Source organism: Vipera berus (genome assembly GCF_964194415.1).
Source record: "Vipera berus genome assembly, chromosome: Z".
NCBI classification, from domain to species: Eukaryota; Metazoa; Chordata; class Lepidosauria; order Squamata; family Viperidae; genus Vipera; species Vipera berus.
This window is the reverse complement of record NC_138205.1, coordinates 74,283,138-74,301,063: the sequence shown is the minus strand read 5'-3', so window position 1 is coordinate 74,301,063 and position 17,926 is coordinate 74,283,138. Positions and strand designations below refer to the sequence as shown.

The 17,926-nt window shown below is 43.6% G+C and overlaps 1 protein-coding gene across 1 annotated transcript in view; it reads left to right on the top strand.

The window, feature by feature from the left end:
* Positions 1 to 17,926, top strand: part of BBS9 (Bardet-Biedl syndrome 9) — a 245,832-nt gene that overhangs the window by 23,496 nt on the left and 204,410 nt on the right. Inside the window, exon 6 of the mRNA XM_081343253.1 lies at positions 11,529 to 11,703. Within this exon, the coding sequence (XP_081199379.1) occupies positions 11,529 to 11,703 (175 nt within the window). The remainder of the gene's footprint in view (positions 1 to 11,528; positions 11,704 to 17,926) is intronic.

Sequence of the window (17,926 nt, the reverse complement as noted above, 5' to 3'; positions counted from 1 at the left end):
GGAGTTTTGGTTGAAGTTAAGCCATGAAATTTTATTCCATGAAAATAATGCTTTTTAGTTAATAATGGTTACAGATCAAATAATAATGTGATCTTTTTAAAATATGAAGATTTTTATTTATCATCCATATTGCAGTTCACATAGCATAATGTGAGAATTTAATTATTGATAAATTGATAAATAATCCCTTCATGAATTACTGCCTTGTCATGGCGAAGGGGCTTGTGTAATTCAATGAAGCTATGAGCTATATGCCATGCAGGGCCACACAAGACGGACAGGTCATAGCAGAGAGTTCTGACAAAACGTGATCCACTGGAGGAGTAATACCTCCCTAAAAAACCTTGGTCCAGCTGGCCCGGCTGGTAGCACCTCATAAGGGCCCCTTTCCAGGGTTACAGGAGAAGACGGTCAATGGTTTTGAAGGCGGAAGAGGGTTCTATGCCCCAATGGTGGATAAAACGGCAAAACCAACTTCTAGCAGAACGGAAACTCTGATTTCAAGCCTCCACTGCCTTGTGGCTATGTTTACTACTGGAAAAGGCTTCAGGAGCCAACCTCGAGGTAAAATCCAGAGCCAGAGTCCTGGAAGCAGTTTGTGACTGTGTACAATCATGTTCTGGTAACTCCTGCGACGCAGCTGGAACTAATTGTATCGGCCTTGCCATTCCATTGGACTATTTCAGGGACGTGGAGAGGGAGGATCTGCTGCTTGGGTAACAGTATATCCTCCATATTAATCTACCCAGGCCTCGTGCTCTGGAGAGGACACTCCAGCTTTGCATACAGCATTAAAACAACACAAAAAAGTGGCAGTTACTGGTTATACGTCTTTGCTTGATTGGCATAGAGCGTGACACCAGGGGCCACTTTCGATGGTGGGAGAGGTCATTGTGCCTCACTGGGCAGCTACCGCCCGCCTTAAGCTGGGCAGCCCCCAGGCAGTAAGGTGCTGCCCTGCCACGGTCTGTTAACCTCACAGGATGTGTGGGGTTTAGGGTCAAAGCCTACAAGCAGATCTGTAACTGCACCATGCAACAAACATAAGAAAATTTTAGCACTAAAGTTGGGCACTTGGAATGTTCAGACAATGATCCCCAGCCTTTCTGACGATTTGCAAGAAATAGATGACGTACGTAAGACAGCTGTCATCGACATGGAGCTGAGCAGACTGCAGATGGACATCATTGCCCTTCAAGAGACAAAGTTGTCAGACTCGGGATATGTTAAGGAGAGAAACTTCTCATTCTTTTGGCAGGGAAAACCATCGAATGAGACCAGGGAATATGGGGTTGGTTTTGCAGTCAGAAACACCCTACTAGGATTCATTACTCCACCTGCTGCAGGAAGCGAAAGAATTCTGTCCCTGCAGCTCCACTCATCAACAGGTCTGGTTACTCTTATTAGCCCATATGCACCAACACTATCATCTTCAGTAGAATCCAAAGACAAATTCTACGACGATCTGGCTGCTACTATCAAGAAAATCCCTGTGAAAGAACCACTGTTTATCCTTGGCGATTTTAATGTCAGAGTTGGAGCTGATTATAGTTCTTGGCCTACTTGTTTTAGGTCAGTTCAGCATCGGGAAGATGAATGAAAATGGCCAACGCCTGCTGGAGTTTTGCTGCTACTACGTTTTTTGTGTTAGCAATACATTCTTTAAAACAAAGCCTCAACACAGAGTCTCTTGGAGACATCGAAGATCGAAGCATTGGCACCAGCTCGACTTGATTCTTACCAGGCACTCCAACCTTCCCAGTATTACAATCACACGCAGCTACAAGGGCGCTGATTGGGATACAGACCACTCCTTGGAGTGCAGCAAAATAAAACTGAAAACAAAGAGATTCATCACTCAAAGAAGGAAGGAAGACCACAAATTGACATCAGCAAGACCCGCAATCAGGGCAAGGTGGAGGAATTTGCACAAGCACTCAAGGAAATTTTCCCAGGCCTGACTGAAGCAAACATATCTGAACGATGGGAATATTTCAAGAATGCTGTTTATAACACCGCCTTGTCAGTATTTGGTAAAGAGATCAGAAAGACAGCAGATTGGTTTGAAGCCCATTCGGAGGAACTGACGCCAGCCATCGAGGAAAAATTGAGAGCTCTAATTGCATATAAAGCCTGTTCCAGTTAGCACAAGCTACAGGTTCTGCGAGCTGCTCATAGCAAAGTCAAACAGACCGCCAGGAGATGTGCTAACGACTATTGGCTGCAGCTTTGCTCTAGGATCCAGATAGCAGCTGACACGGGTAACATCAAGGGTATGTATGATGGCATCAAGCAGGCCTTAGGTCCAACACAGAAATCTGCCCCTCTGAAGTCTGCTACAGGCGAGGTTATCCAGGACCAAGCACAGCAAGATGGCACGCTGGGTGCAGCATTACTCTGAGTTATATTCCAGAGAAAATGGGGTAACTGAAGAAGCATTAAATAATATTGAGTGCCTGCCTGTCTTGGAGGAGCTTGACAGTGAACCAACTTTAGAAGACCTAAATGCGGCCCTGGGTTCCCTTGCCTCTGGCAAGGCACCTGGGAAAGATAACATCACTGCTGAAATTCTGAAGTACATGAGAACATCTCCACCGAACTGCATGAAATCTTCTGTCTTTGTTGGAGGGAAGGTGGAGTACCACAGGACATGAAGGATGCAAATGTCGTCACACTGTATAAGAACAAAGGCGACAGGAGTGACTGTAACAACTACCGCAGCATCTCTCTTCTCAGTGTTGTAGGGAAGCTGTCATATTGAAGAGGCTCCAGGTGCTTGCAGAGAGAGTCTACCCAGAATCACAGTATGGATTCTGAGCCAATAGGTCCACTACTGACATGGTATTTTTCCTTAGACAGTTGCAGGAGAAATGCAGGGAACAAAGACAGCCACTTTTCATAGCCTTCATAGATCTTATGAAGATTTTTGACTTGGTTAGTAGGGACGGCCTTTATAAAATTCTCCCCAAGATTGGATGTCCACCTTAGCTCCTCAACATCATCAGGTCCTTTCACGAGGAAATGAAGGGCACTGTAGTTTTTGATGGCTTAACATCAGATTCCTTTGACATTCGAAGTGGAGTGAAGCAGGGCTGCGTCCTCGCGCCAACTTTATTCGGGATCTTTTTTGCTGTAATGCTGAAACACACTTTTGGAACTGCACCAGAGGGTATTAATCTCTGGACCAGATCAGATGGAAAACTCTTTAATCTCTCTAGATTGAGAGCAAAGTCTAAAGTCCAGCTGAAATGCCTACGGGATTTCCTCTTCGCTGACAATGCTGCCATTACTGCTCACTCTGCCGAAGACCTTCAACAACTTATGGACTGTTTTAGCAAAGCCTGCGAAGACTTTGGACTAACAATCAGCCTGAAAAAAACACAAGTCATGGGTCAGGACATGGATTCACCTCTCTGTATTACTATCTCTGCACAAGAACTGGAGGTCGTCCATGACTTTGTGTACCCTGGCTCAACCATCTCCAACACCCTCTCTTTAGATACTGAGCTGAATAAACATATTGGTAAAGTGGCCACTACATTTTCCAGACTTACAAAGAGAGTATGGCTTAATAAGAAGCTGTCAGAACATACAAAGATCCAAGTCTACAGAGCCTGCGTCTTGAGCACACTCTTGTACTGCAGTGAGACTTGGTCCCTTTATGCACGGCAGGAGAGAAAGTTAAACACCTTTTATATGTGCTGTCTCCAAAACATCTTGGCAACACCTGGCATGACAAAGTTCCAAATAGCGCAGTCCTGGAATGTGCTGGAATTTCTAGCATGTATACACTATTGAAACAGTGACGCCTATGCTGGCTTGGGCATGTCGTGAGAATGGCTGATGGTCGAATTCCGAAAGATCTCCTGTATGGAGAACTAGTGCAAGAAAGCGCCCCAGAGGGAGACCAGAGTTGTGATATAAGGATATCTGCAAGAGGGATCTAAAGGCCTTAGGAATGGACATTAACAGCTGGGAAACCTTGGCCTCTGATCGCTCAGATTGGAGGCTAAAGACGCAGCATGGCCTTCTCCAATTCGAAGAGACACTTGTGTGGCAGGTTGAGGCAAAGAGGCAGTCCTGGAACCAGCGAAACCTGGGGTCTGGACAGGGGACAGATTGTATCTGCCCTCAGTGTGGAAGGTACTGCCACTCTCAAATTGGCCTTTTTAGCCACACCAGATGCTGCTTTAGGACCTCTTTCCAGAGCACGATTCCATAGTCTCTTGAGACTGAAGGATGCCAATAATGAGAATTCAGACATTGTGCTACTGTCAAAATCTGGTATTAGAAAGTGCAACTGTTCAGAAATTCTTTTATGGTGATTATTAATGAGAAAAATATTTTGTAATAGTCTGAATATAAAAATTGATAAACTCTAAAAATTTGCCTTCATTCTTTCAGTGAAATATTTTTTTTAATCCCATTTATATCCCGCCCTTCTCCGAAGACTCAGGGCGGCTTACAATCTAAGAAGCACAAATCAATGTGCTTAGCAATAGCCTTCATTCTATGTATATGCCTGCTTATTAGGGCTTTCGCCCCCCCCCAAGTGGCATTATTACAAAGTCAGCTTATTGCCCCTAACAATCTGGGCCCTCATTTTACCTACCTCGGAAGGATGGAAGGCTGAGTCAACCTTGAGCCTGGTGGGACTCGAACCTGCAGTAATTGCAGGCAGCTGGTGTTACTTAAGGAGGCATTAGCCCACTGCTCCACCAAGGCTCTTGAGTTTGACTATTATTATCGGCAGTTTGGCGGGTCGAATCCCGAGTGCCGCGTAACAGAGTGAGTGCCTGTTACTCGTCCCAGCTTCTGCCCACCTAGCAGTTTCGAAAGCACGTAAAAATGCAAGTAGAAAAATAGGGACCACTACGGTGGGAAGGTAACAGAATTCCGTGCGCCTTTGGCGTCTAGTCATGCTGGCCACGTGACCACGGAGACGTCCTTGGACAAGTGCTGGCTCTTCGGCTTTGAAACGGAGATGAGCACCGGCCCCTAGAGTCAGAAACGACTAGCACGACTAGCACGCATGTGCGGGGGAACCTTTACCTTTACCTTATTATCTTAATTACTATATTAAATTTAGTTTAGAGAGTAATATTTTGTATTATGCTAATCAGGTTTTCTGTTCAAAAAGGATTGCACACATTACCCCAAACCAACCACAATAATTGTAGGCTTCTCCATTGAATATTTATTACTGACTGTATTCTATTATGCTGTTTCAGTGTGGGTTGGTACATAGATGTTTTTTGACTTCCCAATCAAGAGGTGAGGGAGAGTGAGTGGACCAAAATAGACATGTTGACTTCCATGCCTAATTGGGTGTTGCCACTCCAGACTAGTACTACACTCAACTGGGTGTCACGTACACACATACATCTATCAAACTCTCTTTCCTTCTTTGTATTTTCTCCTCATCAATTTTAGTTTTGAATATTGATACATCGACAGATTTTTTTTAATATATCACCTTGGCTCTTGTTTCAGAGTATCTGGAACTTTAAGTAATTTACAACATGCTCCCTTTAATCATTAATCCAATTATATTTACTGAGTCACATAATATTAGAAAATAATTATGAATCAAGTTATTTATCATTTAATATTTTGGATTCAATAAGTATTTGTTTAGCTGTAAAGATTTGAAATGTTTGCAGCTGGGCGTAGTTATTTAAAGGGAACATATCTGTGTATGTATGTAGAACTGTTTCTAATATTATGAACAATAATATCTAAACTGAACAGAAGTCATATATCCTGCTCTATAATTTGAAAAATATGTTTCATTGTTAGAATTGAAGGAAGTCATAACTCTAAAATAATTGGCCTGGTCAAAAAATGTTTTAAGATTTTTCTATGTTAAATGTATAATTCTGTTAAAATTATTTGATAATAGGACACATTTGTTCACTGATTTAAACTGTGACACATGTGGATTTTCAAGAATGATAGAAGGCTTTTACTATTGAAGGAACAGGAAAGCCTTAAAATAACCACTATTTGAAACATTCAAAACATTGGTGAAGTAAAGTGTTCTTATGGAATAAATAATTTCATTTAAAATTTTAGTGAAATAATGTCCCAAGGACTTAAAGGAATAACATTTTACAATATGATATATTAGGTCTTTATTTATTTATTTATTTATTTATTTATTTATTTATTTATTTATTTATTTATTTTATTGCATTTATATACCGCCCTTTCCCTGAGGACTCAGGGCGGTTTACAGGGAGTTAAAAATCAAACATACAAAAGTTAAAAGCCAAGTTAAAAAATATTAAATCAACCCTGTGCTATTAAAAACCCCAATTAAAATAATTTTCTCCTCAGCCTGGGCCCGAGAGCTCAAAGAGCCAGGTCTTCAGGCCCCGGCGGAATGATCGGAGGTCGGGGGCAGTCCTCAGCTCCACCGGCAGCTGGTTCCAGAGGGCAGGCGCTCCCACTGAGAAGGCCCTATCCCTGGGTGTCACCCGCCGGCAATCTCTTACCGGCGGAACCCTGAGCAGGCCCTCCCTGTGGGAGCGCACTGGGCGAAGGGCGTTTGAAGCCGGCAGCAGGTGTTCCCTCAAGTACCCCGGACCCAGGCCATGTAGGGCTTTATAGGTAATAACCAGCACCTTGAATTTCACCCGGAGGGCAACCGGAAGCCAATGCAGCTCGCGGAGTAGAGGTGTTACATGGGAGTATCGGGAAACCCCCATTACAACTCGCGCGGCCGCATTCTGCACCAGTTGAAGCCTCCGAGTGGTCTTCAAGGGCAGCCCCATGTAGAGAGCGTTACAGTAGTCCAAACGGGAGGTCACAAGCGCATGAGTAACTGTGCGTAGGGCGTCTCGGTCCAGATAGGGACGCAACTGGCGCACCAGGCGAACCTGTGCAAAAGCCCCCCTGGTCACGGCTCCTATGTGATCTTCAAAATTGAGCCGTGAATCCAGGAGGACGCCCAAGTTGCGAGCCCTATCAACGGGGGGTAACACCTCACCCCCCATCGTTAGAGGTGGAATAACTTGGTTAACCCGAGATGCCGATATGCACAGCCACTCAGTCTTGGCGGGATTGAGACGAAGCCTGTTTCTCCCCATCCAGACCTGAACCGCCTCCAGGCACCGGGACATCACGGAGAGGGCATCACTGGGTTGGTTCGGGGTGGAAAGAAAAAGTTGGGTATCATCAGCGTACTGGTGATACCCCACCCCGAAACCACGAATGATCTCGCCCAGCGGCTTCATATAGATGTTGAACAGGAGAGGCGAGAGAACCGACCCCTGAGGAACTCCACAAATGAGAGGCCTCGGGGCGGATCTCTGCCCTCCTGTCAACACCGACTGCGAGCGGCCCTGAAGGTAGGAGGAGAACCACCGTAGAACGGTGCCTCCCACTCCCAACCCCCTGAGACGCTGCAGCAGGATACCATGGTCGATGGTATCGAAAGCCGCTGAGAGATCTAATAGGACCAGGACAGAGGATCAACCCCTGTCCCTTGCCCTCCAGAGATCATTCACCAGCGCGACCAATGCCGTCTCCGTGCTGTGTCCGGGCCTGAAGCCCGATTGGTACGGGTCCAGATAATCAGTTTCCTCCAGGAACAGAGGGAGCTGATGCGCCACCACACTCTCAACAACCTTCGCCAGAAAGCGAAGGTTGGAGACTGGACGATAGTTGTTTAAAGCAGCCGGGTCCAAAGCAGGCTTCTTGAGAAGGGGTCTCACCACCGCCTCCTTCAAGGCGGCAGGGAAGACACCCTCCTTCAAAGAAGCAGTTATTACTGCATGGAACCAGCCTCGTGTTCCCTCCCGAGCCGCATAAGCTAGCCAGGAGGGGCACGGATCCAACAAACAGGTGGTGGTGCTCAGTCTCCCCATGATCCTGTCCACATCATCAGGGGAAACAGGGTCGAACTCATTCCAGATAACGTGCTCAAGACCGCCTGATTCCTCCACATCAGACTCTGCCCAGTCAGAGTCCAGGCCGGTCCGGATCCGAGCGATTTTGTCCGCCAGATGATGACTAAACTCCTCGGCTCGTCCCTGCAAGGGATCCTCTCTCACCTCCTGGTTAAGGAGGGAGCGAGTCACCCTAAACAGGGCGGCCGGGCGATTATCTGCGGACGCGATAAGGGCGGCAAAGTAGTTAGACTTCGCCGTCCTTATCGCCGCAAGATAAGACCTTATAAAGGTTCTTAACTGCAATCGGTCGGATTCGGATCGGCTGGACCTCCAACCGCTCTCTAGACCTCGTCTCCGACGCTTCATCTCCCGGAGCTCCACAGAGAACCATGGGGCCCAACGGGATCTGCGCCGGGTCAGAGGTCGCATGGGTACAACGCAGTCAAGTGCCCTGGTGGCAGCCGTTTCCCAGGCCTCCACCAGAGCATCGACTGGGCTGTGGGTAAGGGTGATAGGTATAGGCCCAAGCGCCCTCTGGAACCGATCCGGGTCCATTAGGCGCCTGGGGCGGAACCACCTGGTCGGTTCCGCCGCCCAGCGGCAGGGGGTGGCATGACAGAAAACCAGCCTCAGGAGGTGGTGATCTGACCATGACAGAGGGGTGATGGACGGGGAACCCCCTCCCAGATCATCCAACCACTGTCCAGACAGGAACACCAGGTCGAGAGTATGATCCCCCTCATGAGTCGGGCCCTCAATAACCTGGGTCAGGCCCATGGCTGTCATGGAGGCCATGAACTCCCGAGCTAACTCCGACGACCCTCCCAGTGATGGCAGGTTGAAGTCACCCAGGACTATAAGCCTGGGGAACTCCACCGCCAACCCTGAGAGGGTATCGAGCAGCTCAGGCAGGGCTGTTGCCACAAAGCTGGGCGCCAGGTATGTAAGCAACAAGCCCAACTGAACCCGAGGGCCACATCTCAAGAGGAGGGATTCACTCCTGGCCATCTGGACAATGGTGGCCTCCCGGGGACAGAAAGTCTCCCGAATAACCACTGCCACCCCACCGCCCCTGCCCTGAGCCCGTGGCTGGTGCAGCACCCGGAAACCTGGCGGGCATAACTCGGTGAGAGGCACCCCTCCCTCCGAACCCAACCAAGTTTCCGTGATGCACGCTAGATCCGCACATTCCTCCTCGATCAGATCATGGATGAGGGGAGCTTTGTTAACTACGGATCTAGCGTTAAAATAGACCAACCTGAGCTCAGGGGCCTGATCACCCTCATCCCCGGGTAGGAGGGTGCTAACCGGAGGGTCGGAGCGCGCCACCGCTCGGAGATAGCGGGGGCGCGATCCCAGATGTTGGTATGGCCCTCCGCGCAAACACCTGCTGCCATTCCCTATCGCCGTGGGGATTTGAAGCCCCACCCCCACATTCCCAGAACCAGCAGCCACCTCCCCAGACCCCGTCCCGTCAGGACCTCTAACAGGACCAGACTGAGTGCCGGTTAAAGATTCCCTCCCTACCCCCCCTCCCTACCCCTCCCTAACCTATCAGTTTACAGCAGGGGTGTCAAACTGCCAGCCCGCAGGCCAGTTGCATCATACGGAGGCCGCATCCATCCTGGCTCCGCCAATGCAAAAAAAGTCACGATACGTTACAACACGTCACGTGATGTGGCGAGTTTGATACCCATGGTTTACAGTTATAGAAAAATATGACTGTTTTTAAAGTCATGGTTCTAGCTTTTATAACTTTTTGTGAAATATAAATTCAAGTATTTATTTCAAGCTTGCAACTCATTTTGAAAATGGAAAAGTAGCTGATGGAAATTTGATTTACACTAAATATTCAATTGCTGATGAGAACAAAAGCAAGTCTTGCCTGATAAGTAAACTTCTTTTAGGATAAAACAATTCATTAGATTATTTAAACCATCTGGCAGAAAAATATTCCTCTTAATATCAAAATGCCTTTCTACTGCCCTTATGGATTTGAAAGTAGCTTTTGATTTGATGTCTAGGGAAATATTGTGGAAGAAACTGATACTGGTAGTCCTCAAGTTATGACCCTAATGGAACCTGCCTATTACAGTCACGTGTGATAGTCTTAAGAGAGATTTGTGATTGCCTTGCTTAATGACCCTCCCCAATACCTTCTTTCTCTGATGTAGTCATTAAGTAGAGTGTGGGATGCCATAAGGGTAGGGGAGATCCTCAGAAGCCTATCACATACCCTGACTTTCCTGTCCTGAGTTTCACAAGGCTTCCCTCTTTCCCTTGAGACACCATGCCCTCCACTTCCCCTCCACTGGGTCTTGCAGGCTTTCTTTCCCATTCAGCCACTTATCCACCCAGCTAAGCTCAGGCTGGCTGTAGCATGTGGGAAGTGACTGTAGCTCTAGGCATAGGCATCGAACTTTCTTCACACCTAGCCACTCAGCTACCCAGGGACTTGCAGGACTCAGCCTGCTCCTCAGCCATCTCTTGGGCCCTGTAGCACTCAAAATACTTTTTTTGTAGCTTTTGAGACAGGCACCCAGCTGATGTGATGCAAGACTCAGTTTTCCTACAGAGACAGCTTCATGGCAGCATTGGGCTAATTTGAAAGCAGGTGTTATTCTTGTGATCTTGCAGGGCAGGTATGTCAAATTGGTAGCCCACAAGCCGATTGTGTCACATGCAGGCCATGCCCACCCCGCAAAGGCAAAAAAATATCATGATACATCACGATATGTCACCTGACGTGATCAAGTTTGACACCCATGTTGTAGGGGGCTCTTTTTTTTAAAGGAGGCTCTGTTTTTTATAAATAAAACAAAATAAAACAGTCTCCTTAAAAAGAGAGCCTTCTATAAGATTGTGCTTACAGAATAGAATGATCCTGCTACAAGGCTGCCTCTTCAGTAAGCTGAGCTGCCAAGCACTTGGCAATTCGTCTGCATTTATGATTGTTTTCATTATCCTGCAATCATGTAACCACAGATTATGACATTTTTGACAAAAAGTGGCATTTATTTCTAGTTTTTAGCAGAAGTACCCCACTTGAACAATAGGTTTGTTTAACGTGCATGGTGTTCATTTAACGATGATGGCATTTGCTTAACGACCATTTAACAACCATGATATTCGCTTAACAACTGCTGCAAAAAAGTTGTAAAATTGGGTTGGTTGCATGATGACCTGCTTCACAAGTGTCATGACTTATGACCATCAGCTCAATTACAGTTTTAAGTTGAAGACTACTTATAAAGTGGTATATCTTTCTTGGACAAAATGTAGTCATTTATTACTACAACCTTTTGAAAACATTCCTTGATATTTTGGTAGATTTTTTGTTTTTTTAAAAAAACCTGGTGAGATACCATAATCTGAGGTGAAGGACTATAACATAACTATTTGGCCCATTTACATTTCTTTATCCTTTATCTTATTTTCCAGTCTGAACAACCTGACAAATAACTTCATTTATTGGTTATATCAATTTTCATTGGGAGATGTATAAATAATTCCACAGCATGCTTTCAACACAGAAGCATATGCTCATATGATCATATAAAGTTTCAGCAACCTTTTGGAGAGAAAGGTATTAAAGTAGAAGGTCACTGCTTTGTTTTGTTTCTTTTTATGTAGGTCAAGATTTGATCTGTGTACAGTCTGTGGATGGAATGCTGATGTTGTTTGAACAAGAAAGCTATTCGTTTGGCCGTTTCCTTCCTGGCTTTCTTCTTCCTGGTCCACTGACATATAGTTCTAGAACAGATTCATTCATTACTGTCTCTTCCTGTCGACAGGTTGAGAGCTACAGGTGAGTTTAACACACATTTATATAAATATTTTAGAATGGTTACATCTATGAAAATCCAAGCCTTGATTAATTAATGCTCCATCTAGTTATTATGTAATTTATGCTAGAGCTATATCCAAATATTCTAAAAGTATTGAGTACCATGAAATATCCTGCTACTCTCAGTATCCCTTAATGCCTGAAAGCCACATTCCATTTTAGGGATTCTTTGTAGTTTCTTTGCATCACAGATATCATTTTGCAATTTCACATAATGTCTTTTAGAAACCTTCTGAAGACAAAAGAATTTGTAATGGAAAGAATACATCTAGAGAATATGTAGAAGGCACAGCTCCTACATTTTCCATTCTCTACTGTAGAGGTTTCCAGAGATCCAGAGGTCATCTTATTATAGTGAATAAAGAGGGCTATAAGCAAAACACTCTTAAAATATTATTTCAACATAGTTCTGTCCTTTTCTATTACCAGCTATACTTAGCTTACTGCCAATCCTTCCATTAGAGAAGATTTTTTTTCTAAATTGCAAAGTGAAAGGTTAAGTCTAGGGATTGACATTGAGATAGACCAAGGGGTATGTACTTATTTTCAATTTAATTCTGCAGAACCAGATTAATTGCATCTTTAGGTACTGGAGGAATTTGCCGATGGCTTCAACAAATGCTTAGTTTACCGTATTTTCCGGCATATAAGACGACTGGGCGTATAAGACGACTCCCTACATTTCCTGTTAAATTATAAGATTTGGGCTATACTCGCCGTATAAGACTACCCCTCTTCCAACGCACACCAAATAAAAATTAAAAAACATCAGATTTGATTTTAATATGGTAATTTTAATTCAAATGCTTTTGACATGCAGGTACTTAGTAGGAAAACTGTTACTTATAAACATAAGGCTGTTTGTCATCAAACATGTAAACATAAAACAGTGCAAGTGGATTAAACATAATAATAATAATAATAATATAATAATAATAATAATAATAATATAATAATAATAATAATAATAATAATAATAATAATAATAATAATAATAAGAAGAAGAAGAAGAAGAAGAAGAAGAAGAAGAAGAAGAAGAAGAAGAAGAAGAAGAAGAAGAAGAAGAAGAAGAAGAAGAAGAAGAAGAAGAAGAAGAAGTTGGAAGGGACCTTGGAGGTCATCTAGTCCAAACCCCTGCTAAGGCAGGAAACCCTATACCATTTCAGACAAATGGCTGTCCAGTCTCTTCTTAAAAACTTCCAGTGTTGGAACATTCACCACTTCTGGAGGCAGGTTGTTCCACTGGTTAATTGTTCTAACTGTCAGGAAGTTTCTCCTTAGTTCTAGGTTGCTTCTCTCCTTGACTAGTTTCCATTCATTGCTTCTTGTCCTGCTTTCAGGTGCTTTGGAGAATAGCTTGGCTCCCTCTTCTTTGTGGCAGCCCCTGAGATATTGGATCACTGCTATCATGTCACCCCTCACCCTTCTCTTCGTTAAACTACACATACCCAATTCCAGCAACCGTTTCCTATTTTCCTAATTCACTTTTTCACTTTTCCTAATTCACTCTAAAGCTTTCCCTGCGCAGAGCCTTAAGTAACACCAGCTGCCTGCAATTAGTGCAGGTTCTCATCCCACCAGGCTCAAGGTTGAGTCAGCCTTCCATCCTTCCGAGGTAGGTAAAATGAGGACTCAGATTGTTGGGAGCAATAAGCTGACTTTGTAATAATGCTGCTTGTGGGGGGAGGGAAAGCTCTAATAAGCAGGCATATACATAGAATGAAGGCTATTGCTAAGCACATTGATTTGTGCTTTAAATTGTAAGCCGCCCTGAGTCTTCGGAGAAGGGCGGGATATAAATGGGATTTAAAAAAAAGACCAAATGGGAGATCCGCTCCAGGTTTTCCAGCCAGCCCGCCCAGTTCCTGAGTCAAATGTGTCCTTAGAGCTAAGCTGCTGCTCTGGCTACGCATTCCCCACCTGCCTTTCAAGTTGCTCTTGCATTCCCCACCTGCCTACAGCTGCTCTTCAACTTTAGAAGGAAAGAAGCCCAGACCCCAGCCTGTAAAAAATCACAGACTGCAGCTTCTACTCCAATTGGTCCCGCTTTCCCTGCGCAGACTAAATGGAAGATCCGCTCCAGGTTTTCCAGCCAGCCCTGTCCCTAAAGTTTCAGCACCCGGCGTATAAGACGACCCCTGACTTTTGAGAAGATTTTCATGGGTTAAAAAGTCGTCTTATACGTCGGAAACTACGGTATGTATTTTTGAGAAATCATGAAGGTAAAGTACAAGATGACTGGAGAAGGGCAAAGATTCCTATATTCAGGAAAAGAAAAAAGAGAACTATAGAGATTTCAGTCTGACACTAATACTAGAACAGATTAAAAAGATGTAGATCTTGAAAGCAATGTACTAGTAATCAGAAATCAGCATGGTTTTACTTTCTTATCAAATATACTCTATCAGATTTTTTATCAGATAATTTATGTAGTGGTTTGTAATATTGTGTAATATTTAATTATCAGACTAAGGCAGGGCTTTTCAACCAGTGGTACGGGTACCACATGTGGTACATTGGCACCTGGCAGGTGGTACGCGACCATCCTAGAAAAGTAGTGGGGGAGGGGAATGAGCTGAACCGGTGGCAGCACTGCACAAGCCTGAGCAAGAGATGGGTGGAGCTGCAGAGCTGTCAGGGCTCAATGGAAGTGCCAGGATCAGCGCCAGGCTCCAGCTGGAGCTCGGCATTGATCCTGGTGCTTCTCAGCCCATTAGAAGTGCCAATCAGCTGGAATGTTGTAGCATCTCCAGGGTCTTGTGATTTACATTCAGATGCTTGGCAACTGATTCATATTTATGACGGTCACAGTGTCCCAGGGTCATGTGAAGTGAGCAAAACCTGCTGCAACCACCCAGCAGAGGGGGGGAATAAAAACCAAACACCCCCCCGCTGCCAATCCTCAACAGAAATGCTTACAACAATGAAAATCTCGGACAGGAGGAAGAGTGCCGCCGGGCAGGCAGGCAGGCAGGTGTCTTGCTCGGCTGTGGCTTGGGGGGCACTTTTTCCAGTGCCATTGTAGTTTCAAACAGTCACTAAGCGAACTGTTGTAAGTCGAGGACTACTGTACTTCATCACTTTTTCCCTTTTTTTTGTTTGGTCATCAAGTTTTTGACACCTTGCTAGGCGACTGGTGGTACTCGGATGTTGCCATATCCTAAAAGTGGTACAATGGGTGAAAAGGTTGAAAAGCCCTGGACTAAGGTATCCTCCAGTCAACTGAGTGGTGTATAACTCGTATTCATAATTATTGAAATACATGCATAATAAAAATCATATAATACCACCATATATACATCAAGAATCAAACATTTTAAAGTAAAAATAATTATTTATGTAGAACAGTTATAGAGCCACCCCCCTGAGGCATAGTGAACTAGCCAAGTCTCTTAAGATATGCAGATCAGGAGGGACGGGCCATCAAGGCTACTATTTCTAAAGTGTAATTCTATGATAAAAAAAACATACTTCCTTGCCTCTGTAGATGGCAGTCTCAGATTGAGGGGCATATAAAGAACCTTCCCTACAATACTTTACCAAGGTTCAATATGTACCGTATATTATGTATGTTATTGAAAGAAAGTCATCCTGAAGATATCCAAACACTAAACCATGAAAGGTGTTATAGGTGATAACCAGCACTTTGAAATGCTTCCTGAAACCTAAGGGCAACCAACATAATTGAAGTTTTATATGTGGGATCCTTGGTGTTCTCTGAATTATATTGAGAGGCATTAATGCCTTCTGATAAACCATACCTACTCAGTTACTGCATTCTGGACTAAATTTGTCATCTTAGTGCTTTTAAAGCATAGCCCTAGGTAATTGACATTGCTACACTATTATCAAAAGTGACTAAAATATAAGTGATATTTAATAAATATTATATTTATATTAACTAAGCATTTGATAAGGTGCCTTGTGATAGTCTGATAGTAAGTTATTTAAAGGTGATACAGAGGCCATAACCAATAAATACAGGGTGTGAAAATTGTACTTCAAAGAGATCATGTTAAGAAATGAGAAGCCGCCAATGTTTGTTCATCAAACTGGCTCAGGCATTGAGTGGAATTTTACAAAGTTTAGTCCTGAGCCCAGAATTTTTCATCATTTTCATTAATGACTAAAAAAGGAAAGGAAGGAAAGTTTATCCAAATTTACAAATGGGACAAAATAACTGTAATCCTAGAAGACAAAAATAGAATTCAGAATGGTTGTCATCTCTTTGAGACAGACCAAGTTAGGAAAGTAAAAAGGACTACATTTGGTTGCATGGCATAATAATCAATAACCAGAAAACCCTTTCCCCCACTTCAATTCTAAAGAAAAGGCTTTAAGTTGCTAATGACTGTTGAGTATATTCTTCAAGGCCATGTTTGTACTCCTCTAGGTCAGGGGTGTCAAACTCAATTTCATTGAGGGCCGCATCAGCATTGTGGTTGCCCTCAAGGGGCCGGGTGGGTATGGCCAGGGTGGGTGTGGCCTACTGGGTGGGCGTGGCTAAAGTGCGTATGGCCTACTGGGTGGGCATGGCCAGTTCTACAACATTCGCATCAAGGGTGCCTATGGGGGCCTGGGCAGGAGTGGGACAGATCTGAAGGAGGGTCTCTGGGCAAGGCAGTGGGGGCCGTTCCCTCACTGTTTCCAGGATGGCTTCGCGGGCCACATGAAACCACTTTGCGGGCCGGATCCGGCCCCCAGGCCTTGTGTTTGACATGTCTGCTCTAGGTTAATGAAATGAGCTAAAAATAACAGTCCACAATGCAAATTTCTTCACTCGAAAACTTAAAAAAACATAAATGAGAAAGACTGCTGCTTTGTTTTAAAGAGAAGTGTGTCTGAGGGATCCTTGGTTCTCTCTGAGCTTGGTTGTTTTTTTGCAGATGTTTTATTATGCAAATAGGTAACATCAATGCTAGGAGGGAGTGGGGTTTGCTCTCTGTTTATATACAAGTGATTTGCCCTTTCAGTATTGTTGGGCATGTTCTTGGTAGCTCTTTGATTACGCTGTTTGCTAATTTCATATCATTTCATATCATTTCATACAGGCACTTAATTTGTATTCCTAGTACTTTTTAGTGATATAAACTTAGTTATTAAATTTAGTGATTCTAAACTTAGAATAAGAGTTATTGAAGCTCTGCCAAGTCCTAAAAGATGAAGGAATTGGGAATATACTTGGGAAGGTAGAATATGTCAGCCTTCTTCAAATAACAGAAATGGTGTGATATAAACTATAGATAGATTAAGCAATGTTCTGTATCATTGCTGGCTATGGATTTAAGTTCCTAGAAGAATTATTCTGTTGAATATTAGAAAACGTTTTCCTAACAGTAATTTATTTATTTATTTATTTAGTTACATTTATATACCGCCCTATTCCCTGAGGACTCAGGGCGGTTTACAGGAAATTAAAAAAAAAAAAGAGTAGTATGACAATGTAATCAATTATTCAGAATGGATATATTATTCAAGAGATTAGTAAAACATTTGTTGGGAATAGATTAATCAGCAATGGTTTGGCCTAAATGATTTCTTCAGACTCAGTTATTTTAGAGGCTTAAGAATTATAGCTGATAGTTGTAGTTTTATTGGCTGTGGTTGTAGTTTTACTGTAATTGCAAGTGTGAATGCTGCATAAGTATATCTGTATTCTACTAGCAATGTAATCTTGTGAGTTAAATTATTAGTAGAAATAAATGTTATGTTATCTTGTTATTTTAGTGAATTCATATTCAAGCCTTGTGTTCCAGATTTTGACCATATAATCAGATTGTTAGGTAGATTCTTCTCAGTTTTTCCAGGAATGTTGTTCCACATTAAGTATAAATAGATGATTACATGATCAGAGTTTAAAATTGAAGAATGCTGCTAAGAACATGTGCATGAGCTCTGCTCAATTGTTCACTTGTTCTCATGCCAGCAGTGATCCTGAGGTTCTGGTTTATTTTCTTCGTGAAACTAGATACATTGGCAGCAAATATCTAGCCAATCAAGTGCTCCTTTTATGTTCAAATTTTTATTTCATAGGAAGATAAGGGATAATGCTAAATGGCTTTTGAAATAGCTTTCTTTGTGCAAAAGCATGTCTTCAGCAGAAAAGCCCTGCATATTGTTCCTGTTCATAGAAGAATGTGAATATTGAAGTCAAAACAGAAAAGAAGACCTTCTTTTTGAACCT